General features: G+C 38.9%; 1 protein-coding gene across 2 annotated transcripts in view; it reads right to left on the bottom strand.

Annotated features, from left to right (window-relative positions):
* Window positions 1-14049, bottom strand: part of KAT2B (lysine acetyltransferase 2B) — a 63801-nt gene that overhangs the window by 21297 nt on the left and 28455 nt on the right. For both annotated transcript variants that reach the window (XM_067561941.1, XM_067561942.1), the window contains exons 7-11: window positions 11604-11710; window positions 9149-9274; window positions 5794-5930; window positions 3931-4139; window positions 2939-3065 (exon numbers count right to left, since the gene is read on the bottom strand). In XM_067561941.1, coding sequence (XP_067418042.1) covers window positions 2939-3065; window positions 3931-4139; window positions 5794-5930; window positions 9149-9274; window positions 11604-11710 — 706 coding nt within the window. The remainder of the gene's footprint in view (window positions 1-2938; window positions 3066-3930; window positions 4140-5793; window positions 5931-9148; window positions 9275-11603; window positions 11711-14049) is intronic.

The raw sequence follows: 14049 nt of genomic DNA on the forward strand, positions 1-14049 counted from the left end.
TTAGGATTCTCAGAAGTGCTCAAGATATAAAGGGATTTTCAGTGTTCAGATTCTAAATTCACAAGGTTTTAATTTGAATAGGAGAAGCTATGATCAAAATGTAATGAAAAATCATTGTTATCTGCAAACTAGAGGTGTGAGTGGTAGCCAAGCTTATTTCTCTGTAGCAGAATGATCGGAACAATAAGTTAGAGACTATAGGTATGTCTACACTGAAATTAGACACCCGCAGCTGGCACGTGCCAGCTGACTCCAGCTAAGGGTTTTTTTAACTGCAGTGTAGACATTCCGGCTTGGTCTGCAGCTCAAGCTCTGAGTCCCTCCCACCTCTCAGGTTCCTAGAGCCCGGGCTAACGCCTGAGCCCCAACATCTACACTGCAATTAAACAGTCCCTTAGCCTGAGCCAGCAGGCATGGGCCAGCAGTGGTTTTTTAAACGCAGTGTACACATACACTATGACATTTCCAGTGCCCAACATTCTCTGGTCACAATTTAGTGACCCATTGAAAGTTTTCTAAATTGTTTTGTCTGACAGCTAACCCAGTGTCACATCTGAGGTTTTTAGGAATATTTTAAAAATAATTCTGATAATGATGGTGGCAATTACATATACATGGTGTTTTGTCCTAGAGATGATTTTTAAGTTAGCTATCTTGTTTTACGTAAATTTATTTCTTAGTTTATTTAAGTTTTATTCATTCTCACAAGAACTTCTGCAGCTTAATATTCATACAGAGAAGGTAAAATATGCAGGTTACAATGCACATTGTACCGAGAGATCACATGCAACTACCTCAAAACAGTTTCAACTTTAAAAACTAAAGTTTAATAAAAAGAAAATAGCCCTCCATCTTAGTGCAACTAGCTGAAAGTTCATAAAGCCAGAGAAGGGAAATAAAAAGAACACCAAATCTATTATGTTTACATAATCTCATGATTTTTAAGCCAATCTTATGATTTTTGGTGAGCCTGACTCATGATTTTTGAACATTTGGGGTTAGCAATACCATGAAAGTGACTTGAGAGTGTCAATTTCATTCCTGTTTAAAGTCAGTTTCTAGTCTACTATTTGTAGTGTGGTAACACCCCTAGAGCTCTAGGCAGGTACAGTATAAACCATGAGCCCTTGCTTTAGTAGCATTTTTCAAAAGTTAAATGATCTATCCCAAGCTTGATGAACTGCAAAAAGTAAGACCCCTAAACGATAGAAAGTAATCTAAATTTTTTTTACAATTGTTGTATTTAAGAGTTTGTAACAAAGTAAGAATAAACATTATATAGGAATTAGATACAGTGCTTCTGTCAGCTAATTTCTAAATTATTATCTGAAAAAACCCTAGAATTTTTAGGTGCCTAAGTAACCCCTGGAATCACGATTAAAATTAGTCCTCCCCCAAAATCTGAAATGGCGCCCCTGGCAGTGGCCACCTTCCACTGAAAGGAACACGAGAAGCCCAGTTTTCAGATGCAGTCATCTCAAATGTGTGTTAACAGGCATGCAAAATTGATAATTGTGCACCAAAGTGCTCATGCATGGACACAATTTAAGCAGCTACTTTTGTCAGTTGGCCTTTGTTAGGTTTTTTGTTTATTTTTTGAAAGGCTACCCCTGCAGAACTGTTACTCAAAGTGTGTCGGCACAACTTTATACTAAGCCAGCGAAAACCATTATACAATGAACACACATTTTTCTAATTATTCAGCCTTAGAAATATATGTCTGGGCTCTTATATTTTATTGTTCAAATCTGCTGAAATGCTCGATGAATGCCTTTGTGACAGACTGCCAACTAAGAGAGAAAGTGAATCCCTCTAAATCTGGAGTTTAGTGAATCCACAGCTGAGATTCTTAAGGCTGTAAAAGCATTCAACTCCCACTCTGCGATTCCTCCACTCTGGCTCTTTGCTTCCAAGAACCTGAATGTAGCACACAACTTCTGCCAACTCTGTGGCATGAATTCTAAATGAGTTTCATTCTCATCTATAAACACAGTTGACTGAATACACAGCTACAGCACCATCTAAAGGCAAAAGGTTGACATCAAATAGCCAGAGTTTTGATTCACCTAAAATCCTCGATTAAAAAGAAATCTGGTTCTGTATTTTACACTCTTCATTCTTTAAGCAGAGCAGTTTAAATCAGATCTGGTCTACACTTAAAATTAGGTCTATATGACTTCAGCGCTCAGGGGTGTAAAAAATCTACACTTCTGAATACAATAGCTGTGCCGATCTAACCCCTGGTGTAGACACAGCTAGGCTCCAAGGAAGAATGCTTCCATCAATCTAGCTACTGTGACATGGAGAGGTGGGGTTTCTGTGGTAATGGAACCCCGCCCCCTTTTGTTGCTTAAGAAAGTGTCTACACTATGGGTGCCACAGCGGCATAGCTAAGGCACCCTTGCTATGCTACTGTAATGCCTATAGTGTAGACATAGCCTGACATTTAAATACCCTTCAAGTAAGCACTAGGAGAGTTCTGTAGTATGCCAGCTTATTTCTAGATACAAGAATATGCCCACTTTTTTTTTTTTTTAATGTATTTTTAATTGAAGTCATTTAAGGCTGTGGTCCAAAGCATTACAGCCTCACAAGAACAATGCCCATTTTCATTCTATTATGAATGGTACAATAAGCTGAATGAAGGCCAGACACTGAAGACCCCAATAACAGGAGCCAACAGACTAGTGTGTTGATGGAGGATTTTGTTTTGAATTATTACAAAGAGGGTTGTTCTCAGTCCACAGATCTCTAGCATCTTTAGGCAGCTAACAGGTTTGTGTGTGAAATATATCGCCCAGTAGTGCTGAACAGGAAAGGGAAGTGAGAAGATAGTGATTCCAAAATTATGACTGTGATTCATAAGTGAGTTCTGGCCCAGCAGAATGCAAATAGACAATCAACTGTACAATAAATCCACTTCTAACACTGTTTTTACCTTGACTTGTTCATTAGAAGTCACAGCACAGAAAACAATCTCCGTAAATCCTTGAGATGGGAACATCCGGAAACAGATCCCACCAATCACACGACCATCTTTTATTAATGCAAGGGTCTTGTGTTTTCTGAATATATAAAATAATGACAGCCTTAGTTCATGGGTATAGCACAGGTGCCATCTTTCCCTCATAAATTTTATTCTTTGCTTTCCAAAAACAATTATAAATGCCTTTGTTAAACTAATTGCTTGTATCTATAGAACAGTTGGTGATTTAACTAACATCATGCTCTATATCTACTGTAAAATGCTTCATAAAGTGTTTTCTTGCCTTTGTTGACATTGTCACTATAAGTTACACAGTTACATTGCATTTCTAATCAAGATTTTACCCCGGCTACATTAGAGATTAATGGAGCTTCAGGACTTTCAGCCTTTACTACCAGATGCCTGATTCCCTGTGTGCATTCTACATAGCTTAAGTGATCAATTTTCAGCATAGGTGATCAGGCAGTCAATTATTGTAGGTATTTTTAAGCACTTATTCCCAAAAGCATGCAAGAACCAGAAGAAATATCCATTTTAGCAGCACTTACACTGTGGGCTTTCAGTTAAAAGGACAAGACTGCCATCGGTAAACCCTTCATAACTGTTTATGGCAAGGTTCAAGAATTTTATTGTAAACTTCAAGGTGTGGGAAAATTTTCACTGCATCCATTCCCTGCATAGCCAATAACCAGTGCTATTAATCTTTAATTTTCATGACAACAACAAAGATTATTTCCAGGTTTCTCAACACCTTCTCATGATATCTATATTCAGTAAATTTGGAAAGTAGCATCCTGATATATTTGCAAGTCTCAATCCCTGTTTGAAATAATAAAGCAAACAAAAAACAGACATGCTGTATGTCCTTTTTGTCCTGTAAATTAATCCTTTCCTGTCTATCTACCGCACAGTACAGACTCATACATCAGAAAGAAGATACTAACGGATCAAAGACCAGACGTGTAATGTACTCCTTTGGCATTCTGGGTAGCTGATGGGAGAATACATTCTGTAAGCCAACTAGCCACATCATAATCTTTTTGTTTGGCTTCTGGTTCAGGGAATTTCCAACTACGTGAAATTCAATCACTCCCCTGCGCTCCTCCAGTCTTGCTGCTTCATCCCGGGCTGAATGTGCTGACAGAAAGTTAGTCTGTGTTGTGCAAGAGGAGAACAAAAATACATTTTAGAGAGTTTGAGGAGATATTGTCTTAATTTCACATCTATTAACAGGACAACCAAGGAATGTTCTAAGCCTGTCATTCAACCTTTTACAAAAACACACAGGCAGCTCTGTTTGTATTTAATAAAAAGTGACACTGCGAAATAAGCCAGACAGAGTTTTGATTTTATTATTACTTTCCATAGTTACACAACTATCTTGAGAATTTGAAAACAACATTTCATTTCCTTCAAATTTTGCTAATAAAATCTGGCAATTGTGTGTCTATTTCTGAATGGAGTAGAAATTATTATAGCCAATTTGTTTAACAACTTCTTCTTGTATAGTGCCTTACCACGCCAAAGCATTTTTGCTTTTACATCAAGAATTACTGTGGAAGACCACACAAGTCTGAAAATAGTATCTGTTAATTGCTACTCTAGAAATACTAGAAAAAATACTTTTTGAGGTTCCTATTAAAATTATGGCTATATTGTGTTTTTAAATTTTTAGCTTTCGTGGTGAATTAAATGAAAGCTCAGCACAGTTACTCATAGTGAGCAAGTCGGAGGTACTCCCAACCATCTGCCCTTTGGAATGTCATAAAAAGAAAAGAAAAAAGAAGTTAAAGATAGTTGTTCGATACTAAATTATTTCTAATGCTGCCTGGGAAAACCCACATACTTTATATGCAAAGCCAATGTTCCTTTGCGCTAACACACTACAGACATTGGACTGTCTCCAGTTACGGTAGTTCCCACAGTAACGTTCACTTTGCTCTCTATTAGACTTTCATGCATTGTTTGCTTTCCAGAGCAAAGTTTAGCTGCTGGGCATCTCATTCACCACCAGTACCTGTGTCCTGATTGTCTCAACATTCACAATGAACAGACCCATCAATCAGATTACACAACTGGTAAGAACCTTGTAAAAGCGCCAAATCCTCTGCAGCCTCTGGCTAAAACATGGCAAATATGAACGACTGGCAAAACAATCAGGAGGGGAGAGAGAAGGAAGAGCCGGCAATGCAAACAAAAAAACACATGCAATGCTGTGCTGTGTATGCTAATGTAGAAAATGGGTAGAGTGCAATTCAGTATCCCATGTTCCCACACAGTCAAGGAAAGGACTATGTGAGGAAAAGCAAAGAAATAATTTCATTTTTGCACCTCAGCACATCTAAATATTCATTAAAGAAAAATAGGCCCTGCTGTGATTGGCAGAAGTTTCAAACCTGGATCTAATATTCTGCTACAAGATTTGTACCAACTTCACCCATGTCTTAAAATAACAAGAGAAAATATGAAACATCTGCAATTAAACAATGAAGTATTATAGACCTCCTCTGTAGCAAAAGTATCTTGTAAAACAAGCTATGAGCAATTGGAGTTACTGAAACATTGCTTTACTAACACTAGGATCAAAGTGTCTTTGTATGTGATACATGTTACATAACATTTTTTTACTATATTAATTGTTCTGCCAAACAATGCATTTCATTTGAGAAACAGACCACTTTAAGTCAAGAGAAACAAGACATGATAACTATCATGGATCCTTAAATTATAGTAATTTATATTATCTCCTTTGTGTTATAATGGTCACAAAAGTGAACCCTCAATATTGCCATGTCTACATTTCTCACCTCTGGCCCCAGCATCGCAGCTGGATCTGTAATTGTTGACATTACTTCATTGATCAATTCAATAGGAATATCTCCTACAACTCGGGGCTTTTTTGAATCTTCCTGAGAATAAGGTTCAGTATTTTTTCTCTTCTCTCCTATGCAATCAAAGCAGAACAAAATGAAAGGATAATTTAAAGACCAAACAGTTGCCACAGACAAAGTACATATTCCATTTATAAGATAAAAGCAGCAAGAAATTAGCCTTGTGAACACCGCAGTAGATCAAATCAAGTACAACCAGGAAGTTAATCACTTTCCGAATGTAATTGATTTTTGTAAATGAACTAAGATTTGAGGTTCTTTTTCAGCAACGCAAGAAAGTCAATTTTACAATTCAAAGTACTGACGTGTGATCAATCTTTTTGTTAATAAGACTGTACTGGGCATGAATCCATTACTCAGAGCCCTAGGAAAATCACTACAAGTCTTGCTAAAAAACAATACTATGCACTGAAGTTGCAACTGAGCTACTACTGAACTAATGCAGGCAGCTCATGTTACCAAGAGCCATCAAATTTAAAAAAATAAATAAATAAAATAAAAAAGTTGGTTAGAGGGAGGTACCTATGAAAAGCTGAAGAGTTTAGGATAAAAGAAAGTCCTATAAATACAGAAAAATTTAGTAAAAAGACATAGCACAGCAATGTACTGCCAAGGAGATCAGAGTTTGATTCTGAGACTCCACTCCTTGTTCAATGTGGTGGGAGTGCACTACAGATGCCACTGCCCAAGTGCTCCTGATTCTGCTGTTGGCGACCAGGGGGCAGTGCGGGGCAGTGCAGGGCAGGGCGGGTTGCCAGCAAGCACCCCAGCTCCCACAGCACAGAAAGCCAGGGGCTCAAGTGGGCTAGGCAGCTCCCCAACAGCTTCTGATCTGAAGGCTCCTAGCAGGAGTCGACCGTTTTCAAACTGGCATGTCCCCCCGCCCAGTTTGAACACCCCTGTGCTAAGTGGGTGGCAGAAATCTGGGGGGGCACATGACCCCACATGTCCCCAGCATGCATCGCCTCTATGGGGTGCAAACATGCTTGCTCGTCCCAGGTGCTAAAATGCCTAGCTACGGCTGTGAATGATACTCACCTTAGGTAGCCACTTTTGCAAATAAGCGTAAGACTGATACGCACAGTACTGAAAACAATTCTCTCTCTCCACAGACCTGTCCCATAAGGATCAAATATCTTCCCACTGCTATTTAAAATGTACATATGGTACGAGGAGTGACTAAAAATGGCACTTTCTCTGACTCAGCAGATCTGCTCACTGCATGGCTTTACTGACCAAAGGAAGTTTTCACTCCAGTCTGCAGTAAAGAGACAATATAGCTAAGGAAGACAGAGCTGGATTCTGTTCTGACTTATGCATCAGCCACAAATCTGGCAGCTTAATTCCAACTGCAGAATCTGTTAGTCATTGTGTAACAGAAAGGAAGAAAGGAGCTTAGCTCTGGGGTCCTACACTGCGTTTGCAATGGTGGCATTTACAAATAAACCTATTTTGATTTGCAGTATTAACTGCTTTGACATGAAAGTCCTTGAGAGGATATCCCAACAATGTCAACTTTAGAATTGCTTGTGTGCCTTTATCAGCACTTTATTCTTCTCCTATTTTTGTTGGCAGCCTGTTGTGTGTCTAAGCAAAATGGAACTAGGTTATGGATCATCAGCTCAGACCAGGTTCTTGCTTTAGCTGGTTTGCATTCTAACATTGGTGCTAGATTTTGGTGTTTGTGTATAATTTCCTTTTTTTAAAAACCTAGAAAGAAATGTCATTGGTATGTTTGTTAATATCAAATTATCATATGTAAACACCATCACTGCAACACTGCCTTTATGCTGACATGTCAGCACTGACTTGAGGACATACATCCATTTGCACTTTCTTGCTCCACATTATCTCCATAAATTCACATTAAAACCATTTTTGCCTCTCGTCAACACAATGTCCCCTTCAGAGATCTCTACTGCCATCATCTTGAAATCACATCAATCCAACAGACTTGCACTAACCCTGTTATGAGCATTTGGGGATGGCAAGAAACTCCAATAGAGTGAATGACGAATTAGTGCGATCATAAAAAAGTTCAGCAAAGTTGCTACTGCCCATGCTTAGGAGCCAATAGTACACATTTTTGCCATTTTCTGCTAAACATCAGAACAGTTTACTAAATCCACTTCTTTTTTAAAAATTGACTCACGTAATTTTATCCAAAACTCGACGTAAAAATGAAGCTAGCTATGCCTTATGTGTTGTGAGCCTTAGAACTAGATACCCACTATTGATTTTTTTAAACTTATTGTAGAAACAAAAGTGCAGCTGGTCTGACAGTGTGTATGTATATCATATTTCAACCATATGTAACTTTAAGAAACCAAGATATTAAATCAAACCAATCAAAATACAATAGAAACAACATTAGTATTGACTACAGACTGAGATGTAATGTAGCAAAGGCAGACTGAAGACTGTTTTTAAAAATAAGTTAAATCTGAATCTCCCAAACAGCAAGGGGCAGAGATTATCCACTACATGACTGTTGTAAATTTATCTTTTATTTGTGTTAGGTCACAGTTCTCTGCCTTCCACTCTGCTGTGATGCCCCAGTAAGCATCATATTGAGATGTTCCAGCTTTCAAGTAAAGACACTGGAGCACAGAGATAACATATGAAGAGTAGGGGTCTGGGGTTAAGCATTTTTTTTATTGTGTTGCAAAGATTTTGTTTTTCTTTTTATGGTCTTATTTTATAACCCAAATAACTTATGCTCATACATGCTGGAGCACGGCAGTGAAATGGAAGTCAGTTACATGACTTCAAAGGACTTTAAACAAAAGGCAAGTTCACAAACAGTTATGTGCTGATATCCCTCTGCTTCCTACTACTTGGAACATTAAGCATATGACCCTAAAATTGCCTCATTTTTCAAACAAGATTTTGGGGTCATCTTTGATTTTTTTTCTTCTGGATTAACATGGGAGTTTTAAATCATATCTGTAAAGAAAACAATCATCCAGTACGTAACCGAGAGCTTGAACTAAACTGGCCATCATTTTGCTTTCCATTGCAGTGGATACGTGCCATGGAACTCAACATGTGGTGAATGCTATGCTGTAATTTGTCTGCATTAGAACAGACACTGATTCTTTAAAGCTGACTTGTTTTCTCCATCCCCCCAAGTTATTTTTAATAAGATCTGTGGATTTCAGCTATGCCACAGCTATTAACAACAAATAAAACTATAGGTTTGACACAACATAAAACCATGTTGTAATAAATTGGCTGAACAGATGACAAGATGAACTTCCTTTCAGGTTACCTAGAGTTGGGTCATGGCCAGAAGAAACTTTGCAAGCAGGACTCATGCTTCCGCTGTTGGGTTGTTCTAGAGATGAAGGACTTGCACTATATGAAACAGACCTTGCCACAGGGGGAGGACTGATAACTGCAACAATATAAAAGTGAAAGAATTTTCAAGATATTAGAATTCACCACAACACTGACTGGAAGAACAAACAAACAACTTCAAAAAGTTACACTGGAAGTGAGTATCAAATGGTTTTTCAACAGCACTCCATGTTATGTAGTGCAATCAAAAACTAGGGTAAAGAGTGCTATTGGTAGACATTTCTAGAAGGGGTTTTTCTGATTATTTTTATTGTATTTTAAAATTTGTTATTGCACAGCAAACCAGATTCTTTGGTGAGCAGGTGGGGACTTAAGAATTATGACTTCTAAAATCTTTCAGCTAACAAATACAGCTCTAACACTTTTCATTGTATTACAGAGCTAATTTTACTCCACTGCCAATATCAGGCTTTTATTCCTCTGCAGTGTTGTGCAAAAGCTAGAAAAAATGGGCTTCCTCAACATGCCCACCTAGCTAGCTGGCATTCTGCCACACCAAGAAACAATTGACTACTAGTTCTCAAGGGTCTTCTATGAAAAGATGTAAGACCTCACTAAACTGGACTCCACTTATATTTCTTGGTCCTGTCTCAGTGCAGAGGACTGCACATGATGATTTCTTGAACTCCCTTCCAGCCCTACGTTTCTCTGATTCTATAAACATGCTAGCTAAACCAAATCCAATGAAAGTGATTCTTGTGGCACCATTTAATGTTATAAAATGATTTTTTCAAAATAAAATCCTCACACTTCTCCATCTCTTCTAACATATATTTAATTCCACATGTTCAGATTTGTTTAGTGCCACTAATCATTTTCTGACAAGGGGGCTCATTGGAAACTGGACACATGCAGTCTCTCTCTTTGTAAACCCTTACTATTATGTAAGCAAAAGTAAGAGGCCCCACTTTCAATTGTTTTCTGAAGTAATCACATGGGAAGAACTTGGCTATTTTGACTCTGGATCAGTACAGGTCAATATTTGAAGTGTACTGAAGATTAGCTGATGGAATGACGTCTGTAAACAAGATATATTTAGTGCTATACTGAGCCTCTCTCTTATACGGATCATAAACAGGCTGGAAAAGGTGTGGGGGGGGGGAGCAGGCAGCTTGAGTCTAATTTCATGTGGTCTTTTAAATATTTACCTCTTTTTATAGATACATTTTTCAACATGTGACTTCCACCCCAACCCCACAATAACCATGTATGATCAGATACTCATTGGAAACTAGGAATTACTCACAAAGTTACATGCCTGTCCCAATGGAAGGGTCCCTAATACATGGTAAGAGATTCATTATCAGAGAGACACAATGCTGGCACAATGCTTCCCCAGTTGACAATCAGGGAAAGCTAGATCAGATGCTTCAATAGCCCCAACCCTGACTTCAGTAGTCTAGTAGATAGACAGACTACTGAGCAGTATGAATGGATTTTAAATATTCTATAAGCAAATATATCTTTGCCGGAAATGTGTTAAGTGCTGCTTCTGTGAGACAGAAAGTAAATAAGGAAGTGTTATTTACTCCTTCTCATAACACAAAAACTAGGGGTCACCAAATGAAATTAATAGACAGCAGGTTTAAAACGAACAAACTGAAGCATTTCTTCACACAACGCACAGTCAACCTGTTGAACTCCTTGCCAGAAGATGTTGTGAAGGCCAAGATTATAGCAGGGTTCAAAAAAGAACTAGATAAATTAATGGAGGCTAGATTCATCAATGGCTATTAGCCAGGATAGGCAGGGATTGCTGTTCGCCAGAAGCTGGGAATGGGCGATGGGATGAATCATTTGATGATTACCTGTTCTATTCATTCCCTCTGAAGCACCTGGTATTGGCCACTCTCAGAAGGCAGGATACTGGGCTAGATGGATCATTGGTCTGATCCACCATGGCCACTGTTATGAGACAGCCATGAGTAGAATTCTGGGGAGCCCTGACTGGGAAAAGCATTGCTCTGAACTGAGCTGATGAACAGTTGGTATGGGCAGGAAGTGTAAATGGACACCAGGCAATGCCTGAGGCAGCTCTAAAAAAAACCAAGACAGCTAGAGTACGTATTACAGCATCAAGATATAAAATGTTCTGAGGTAAGAGATCACAAGTTGTATGCCTTTGTAGAGGAGAGTATTTCATCATCAGAGTAGAACCTTTCCATGATGAACCAAAGGGACTGCTTCCTGTGTACATCTGGACATGGACTGATATTCAGGCTACCAGTTTCAGTAGAAGCTGCCATATAAATCTGCATTTCCAGTACTGCCTGCTTACAATTTCACCACTTTCTCTCAGTGGATTTTGCAGATGTATTGTGTTCTTTATACAGTATCTCCCTGACCCAGTGCTAAATGCAGATTACCTGTTTGGATTCCTAGCTGGCCAGTTCGAGAAGAGGACACCATGAAATCCTGATCCCAAATAGGAGAATTCTGACTATACACCTCTTCCTCTAACATGGATAGAAACCTAGATGCAGAAATAGAGGAATATTAAACACCAAAGAATTACTACTAATTGGGTACTAGTAATTACCCAAAGGAAGATAGCCTTCCTTCAGAACGATCATTTAAAACTTTTATTAAAATCTTTTGAATAAAGAATGAAGAAACTGGAGAAGTTGATGATTCTACAGTTAAACATTGTTGGCCAATTTTTTTAACTTATATTTTAATAAAACAAACCATGTTGAACATGTAAAACTTGAAGTTATACACCTTAACTAGATGTAAATGTTTCCTCTACAATAACTTTTTTGGATCACAGGTGGCATACAACATTTGCATAGCACAAATGAAGGTATTAATAGGAAAGCTGTGTGTTGACAAGCAAGACTGTGTTGATCTTATGCAACTGCAAGACATTTTTTTCCTATTAATTCTGGAAAATCTAGTATTTGGCAGATGAATTTGCATTCTTACTTTTAGGTTCATGTACAAAAATCCCAGTAGCACTAGTCATTTACATTGGTCTTATGAAAACATTTCCATTTATTAAAGTGTGCAACTGCGCCTAGGGACTTATATGTCATTTTAAAAATTAGCCATGTATGTTTATAAAAAACGAAGTTACTTTGCACCCATTTATGGAATGTCTCACGAGCATAACACTAAGTGTTACACATCAGACCATGCAGCACGCCAATATATCACTGCCCTTTCATAGCTCAGACAGCTGCACATGCTCTGGATAGGCCTACACTGAAACTAGGTGGTGTAATTCCTAGCTCGGTTACACATTCACACGCAAGGTTTGACTGAACTAGCGTGCTAAAAATGGCAGTGCCATGAGAGTGGCACAGGTTAGCCACCTGAGTATGCACCTAGGACCTCAGACTGCATTGTACTCAGGTGTCTAACCCAAGCTGCCTCCTGTGCCTCCATAGCCACGTTATGCCTTTTAGTGTGCTAGCTTGGGGGGGGGGGGGGGGGGAAGAGCGCATGTGCACACGCATGCCCGAGCTGGGAACTACACCTCCCCCTAGCAGTGCAGCCATGTTCTATGTTACACAGAAGGGTCTTTAGAGGCCAGCAGCATGACCCCACACATTTTTACTCTCTAGAGCAGTCCTTATTTGTGTGACTTGTTCAACTGAAATCAAACATGATCATTTGAATGAGGAGTCAGTTAAACTGACTTGGGATCCAGGGGTGAATTTCCCTGAGGCATTAAAGGTCAAACCTGGCAGTTGCAAAAGAGGATTTAAAGTAATTGAAGGTGCTGCCCCTAGATCCCCCTCTGCCACATTTCGTGGTTTTACCACCTCATTATTTGGTTTTTAAATGTTTCTCTCTGCCTTATTCCGCTGTCAGAGACCTACAGAAAACAACAGGGAAGCTGGCTTTGCAGGAGATTCAGTGACACTGACTATGTAAAGTGCTGCCAAGGGCACTACGAAAACAAGTTGAAGATGCAATTGTTAGTACATGTCTTTCCTTCTTTGATCTCAGTTACTCACATCACCAGTGTTCCCTGTAACCAGAGCAAGTACAAGATTTCAGAAGGACTTTGGGAGTAAATGCAGCTGACTATAATATTTCTTTAATGCTGGAATATTCTTTAATTAATATTAATATTTCTTTAATGCTGGAAGTCCATCTGAATGTATTAGTTTAATACCAATACCACCTTCCTCCTTCACACACACAGATGCTCATACAGATGTGCACATGTTCACAGTCCCAGACACTAGGGGCAGTGGACACACGACACCACTAAGGTCCCAAATGATATCTCATCAAAATAAGAACCTAGATCATCAGAAATCACCTTAAAGTCAATTTTTTGTTGGATCATATAACCTGGGATCAGTTCCCAGCTCTGCTGCCCGCATGCCACCTCCTTTTCCATATCTGTGGCTCAGTTTCCCCACTGTAAAATAGGCGGATAATGAGACTGACTACATTTGCAAAGCGCTTTGCTAGTTCCAGATGAATAGCTGCTACAGAAGCACTGAGTATTAAAAGGCTACCCATCCTTCCTGGGACCTCAATCCAGTTTTAACACTTATTATGTTCCTTCCTTTTTTCAGTATTAATTACAATAATTAATAATTATAATTTATAATTATTATTTGTATTACATTAGCATCTAGAGGTCCCAAGTAATATCAGGACCTACTGTGCTAGGTGCTATACATACACACAATAAGAGACAGTCCCTACTCCCAAGAGTTTACAAGCTAAATAGACAAGAGAGATAAGGGGTGTGGGGGGGGAGAGACCCAGAGAGGGGAAGTGACTTGCCCAAGATCACACAGCAGGTTAGTGGCAGAGCAGGACCCAGGATACATGGGAAGAAGATTGAGA

This window comes from Emydura macquarii, unplaced genomic scaffold (assembly GCF_026122565.2).
Source record: "Emydura macquarii macquarii isolate MOO-44397 ecotype Brisbane River unplaced genomic scaffold, CSIRO-AGI_Emac_v2 contig_2422, whole genome shotgun sequence".
In the NCBI taxonomy this organism is placed as follows: Eukaryota; Metazoa; Chordata; order Testudines; family Chelidae; genus Emydura; species Emydura macquarii.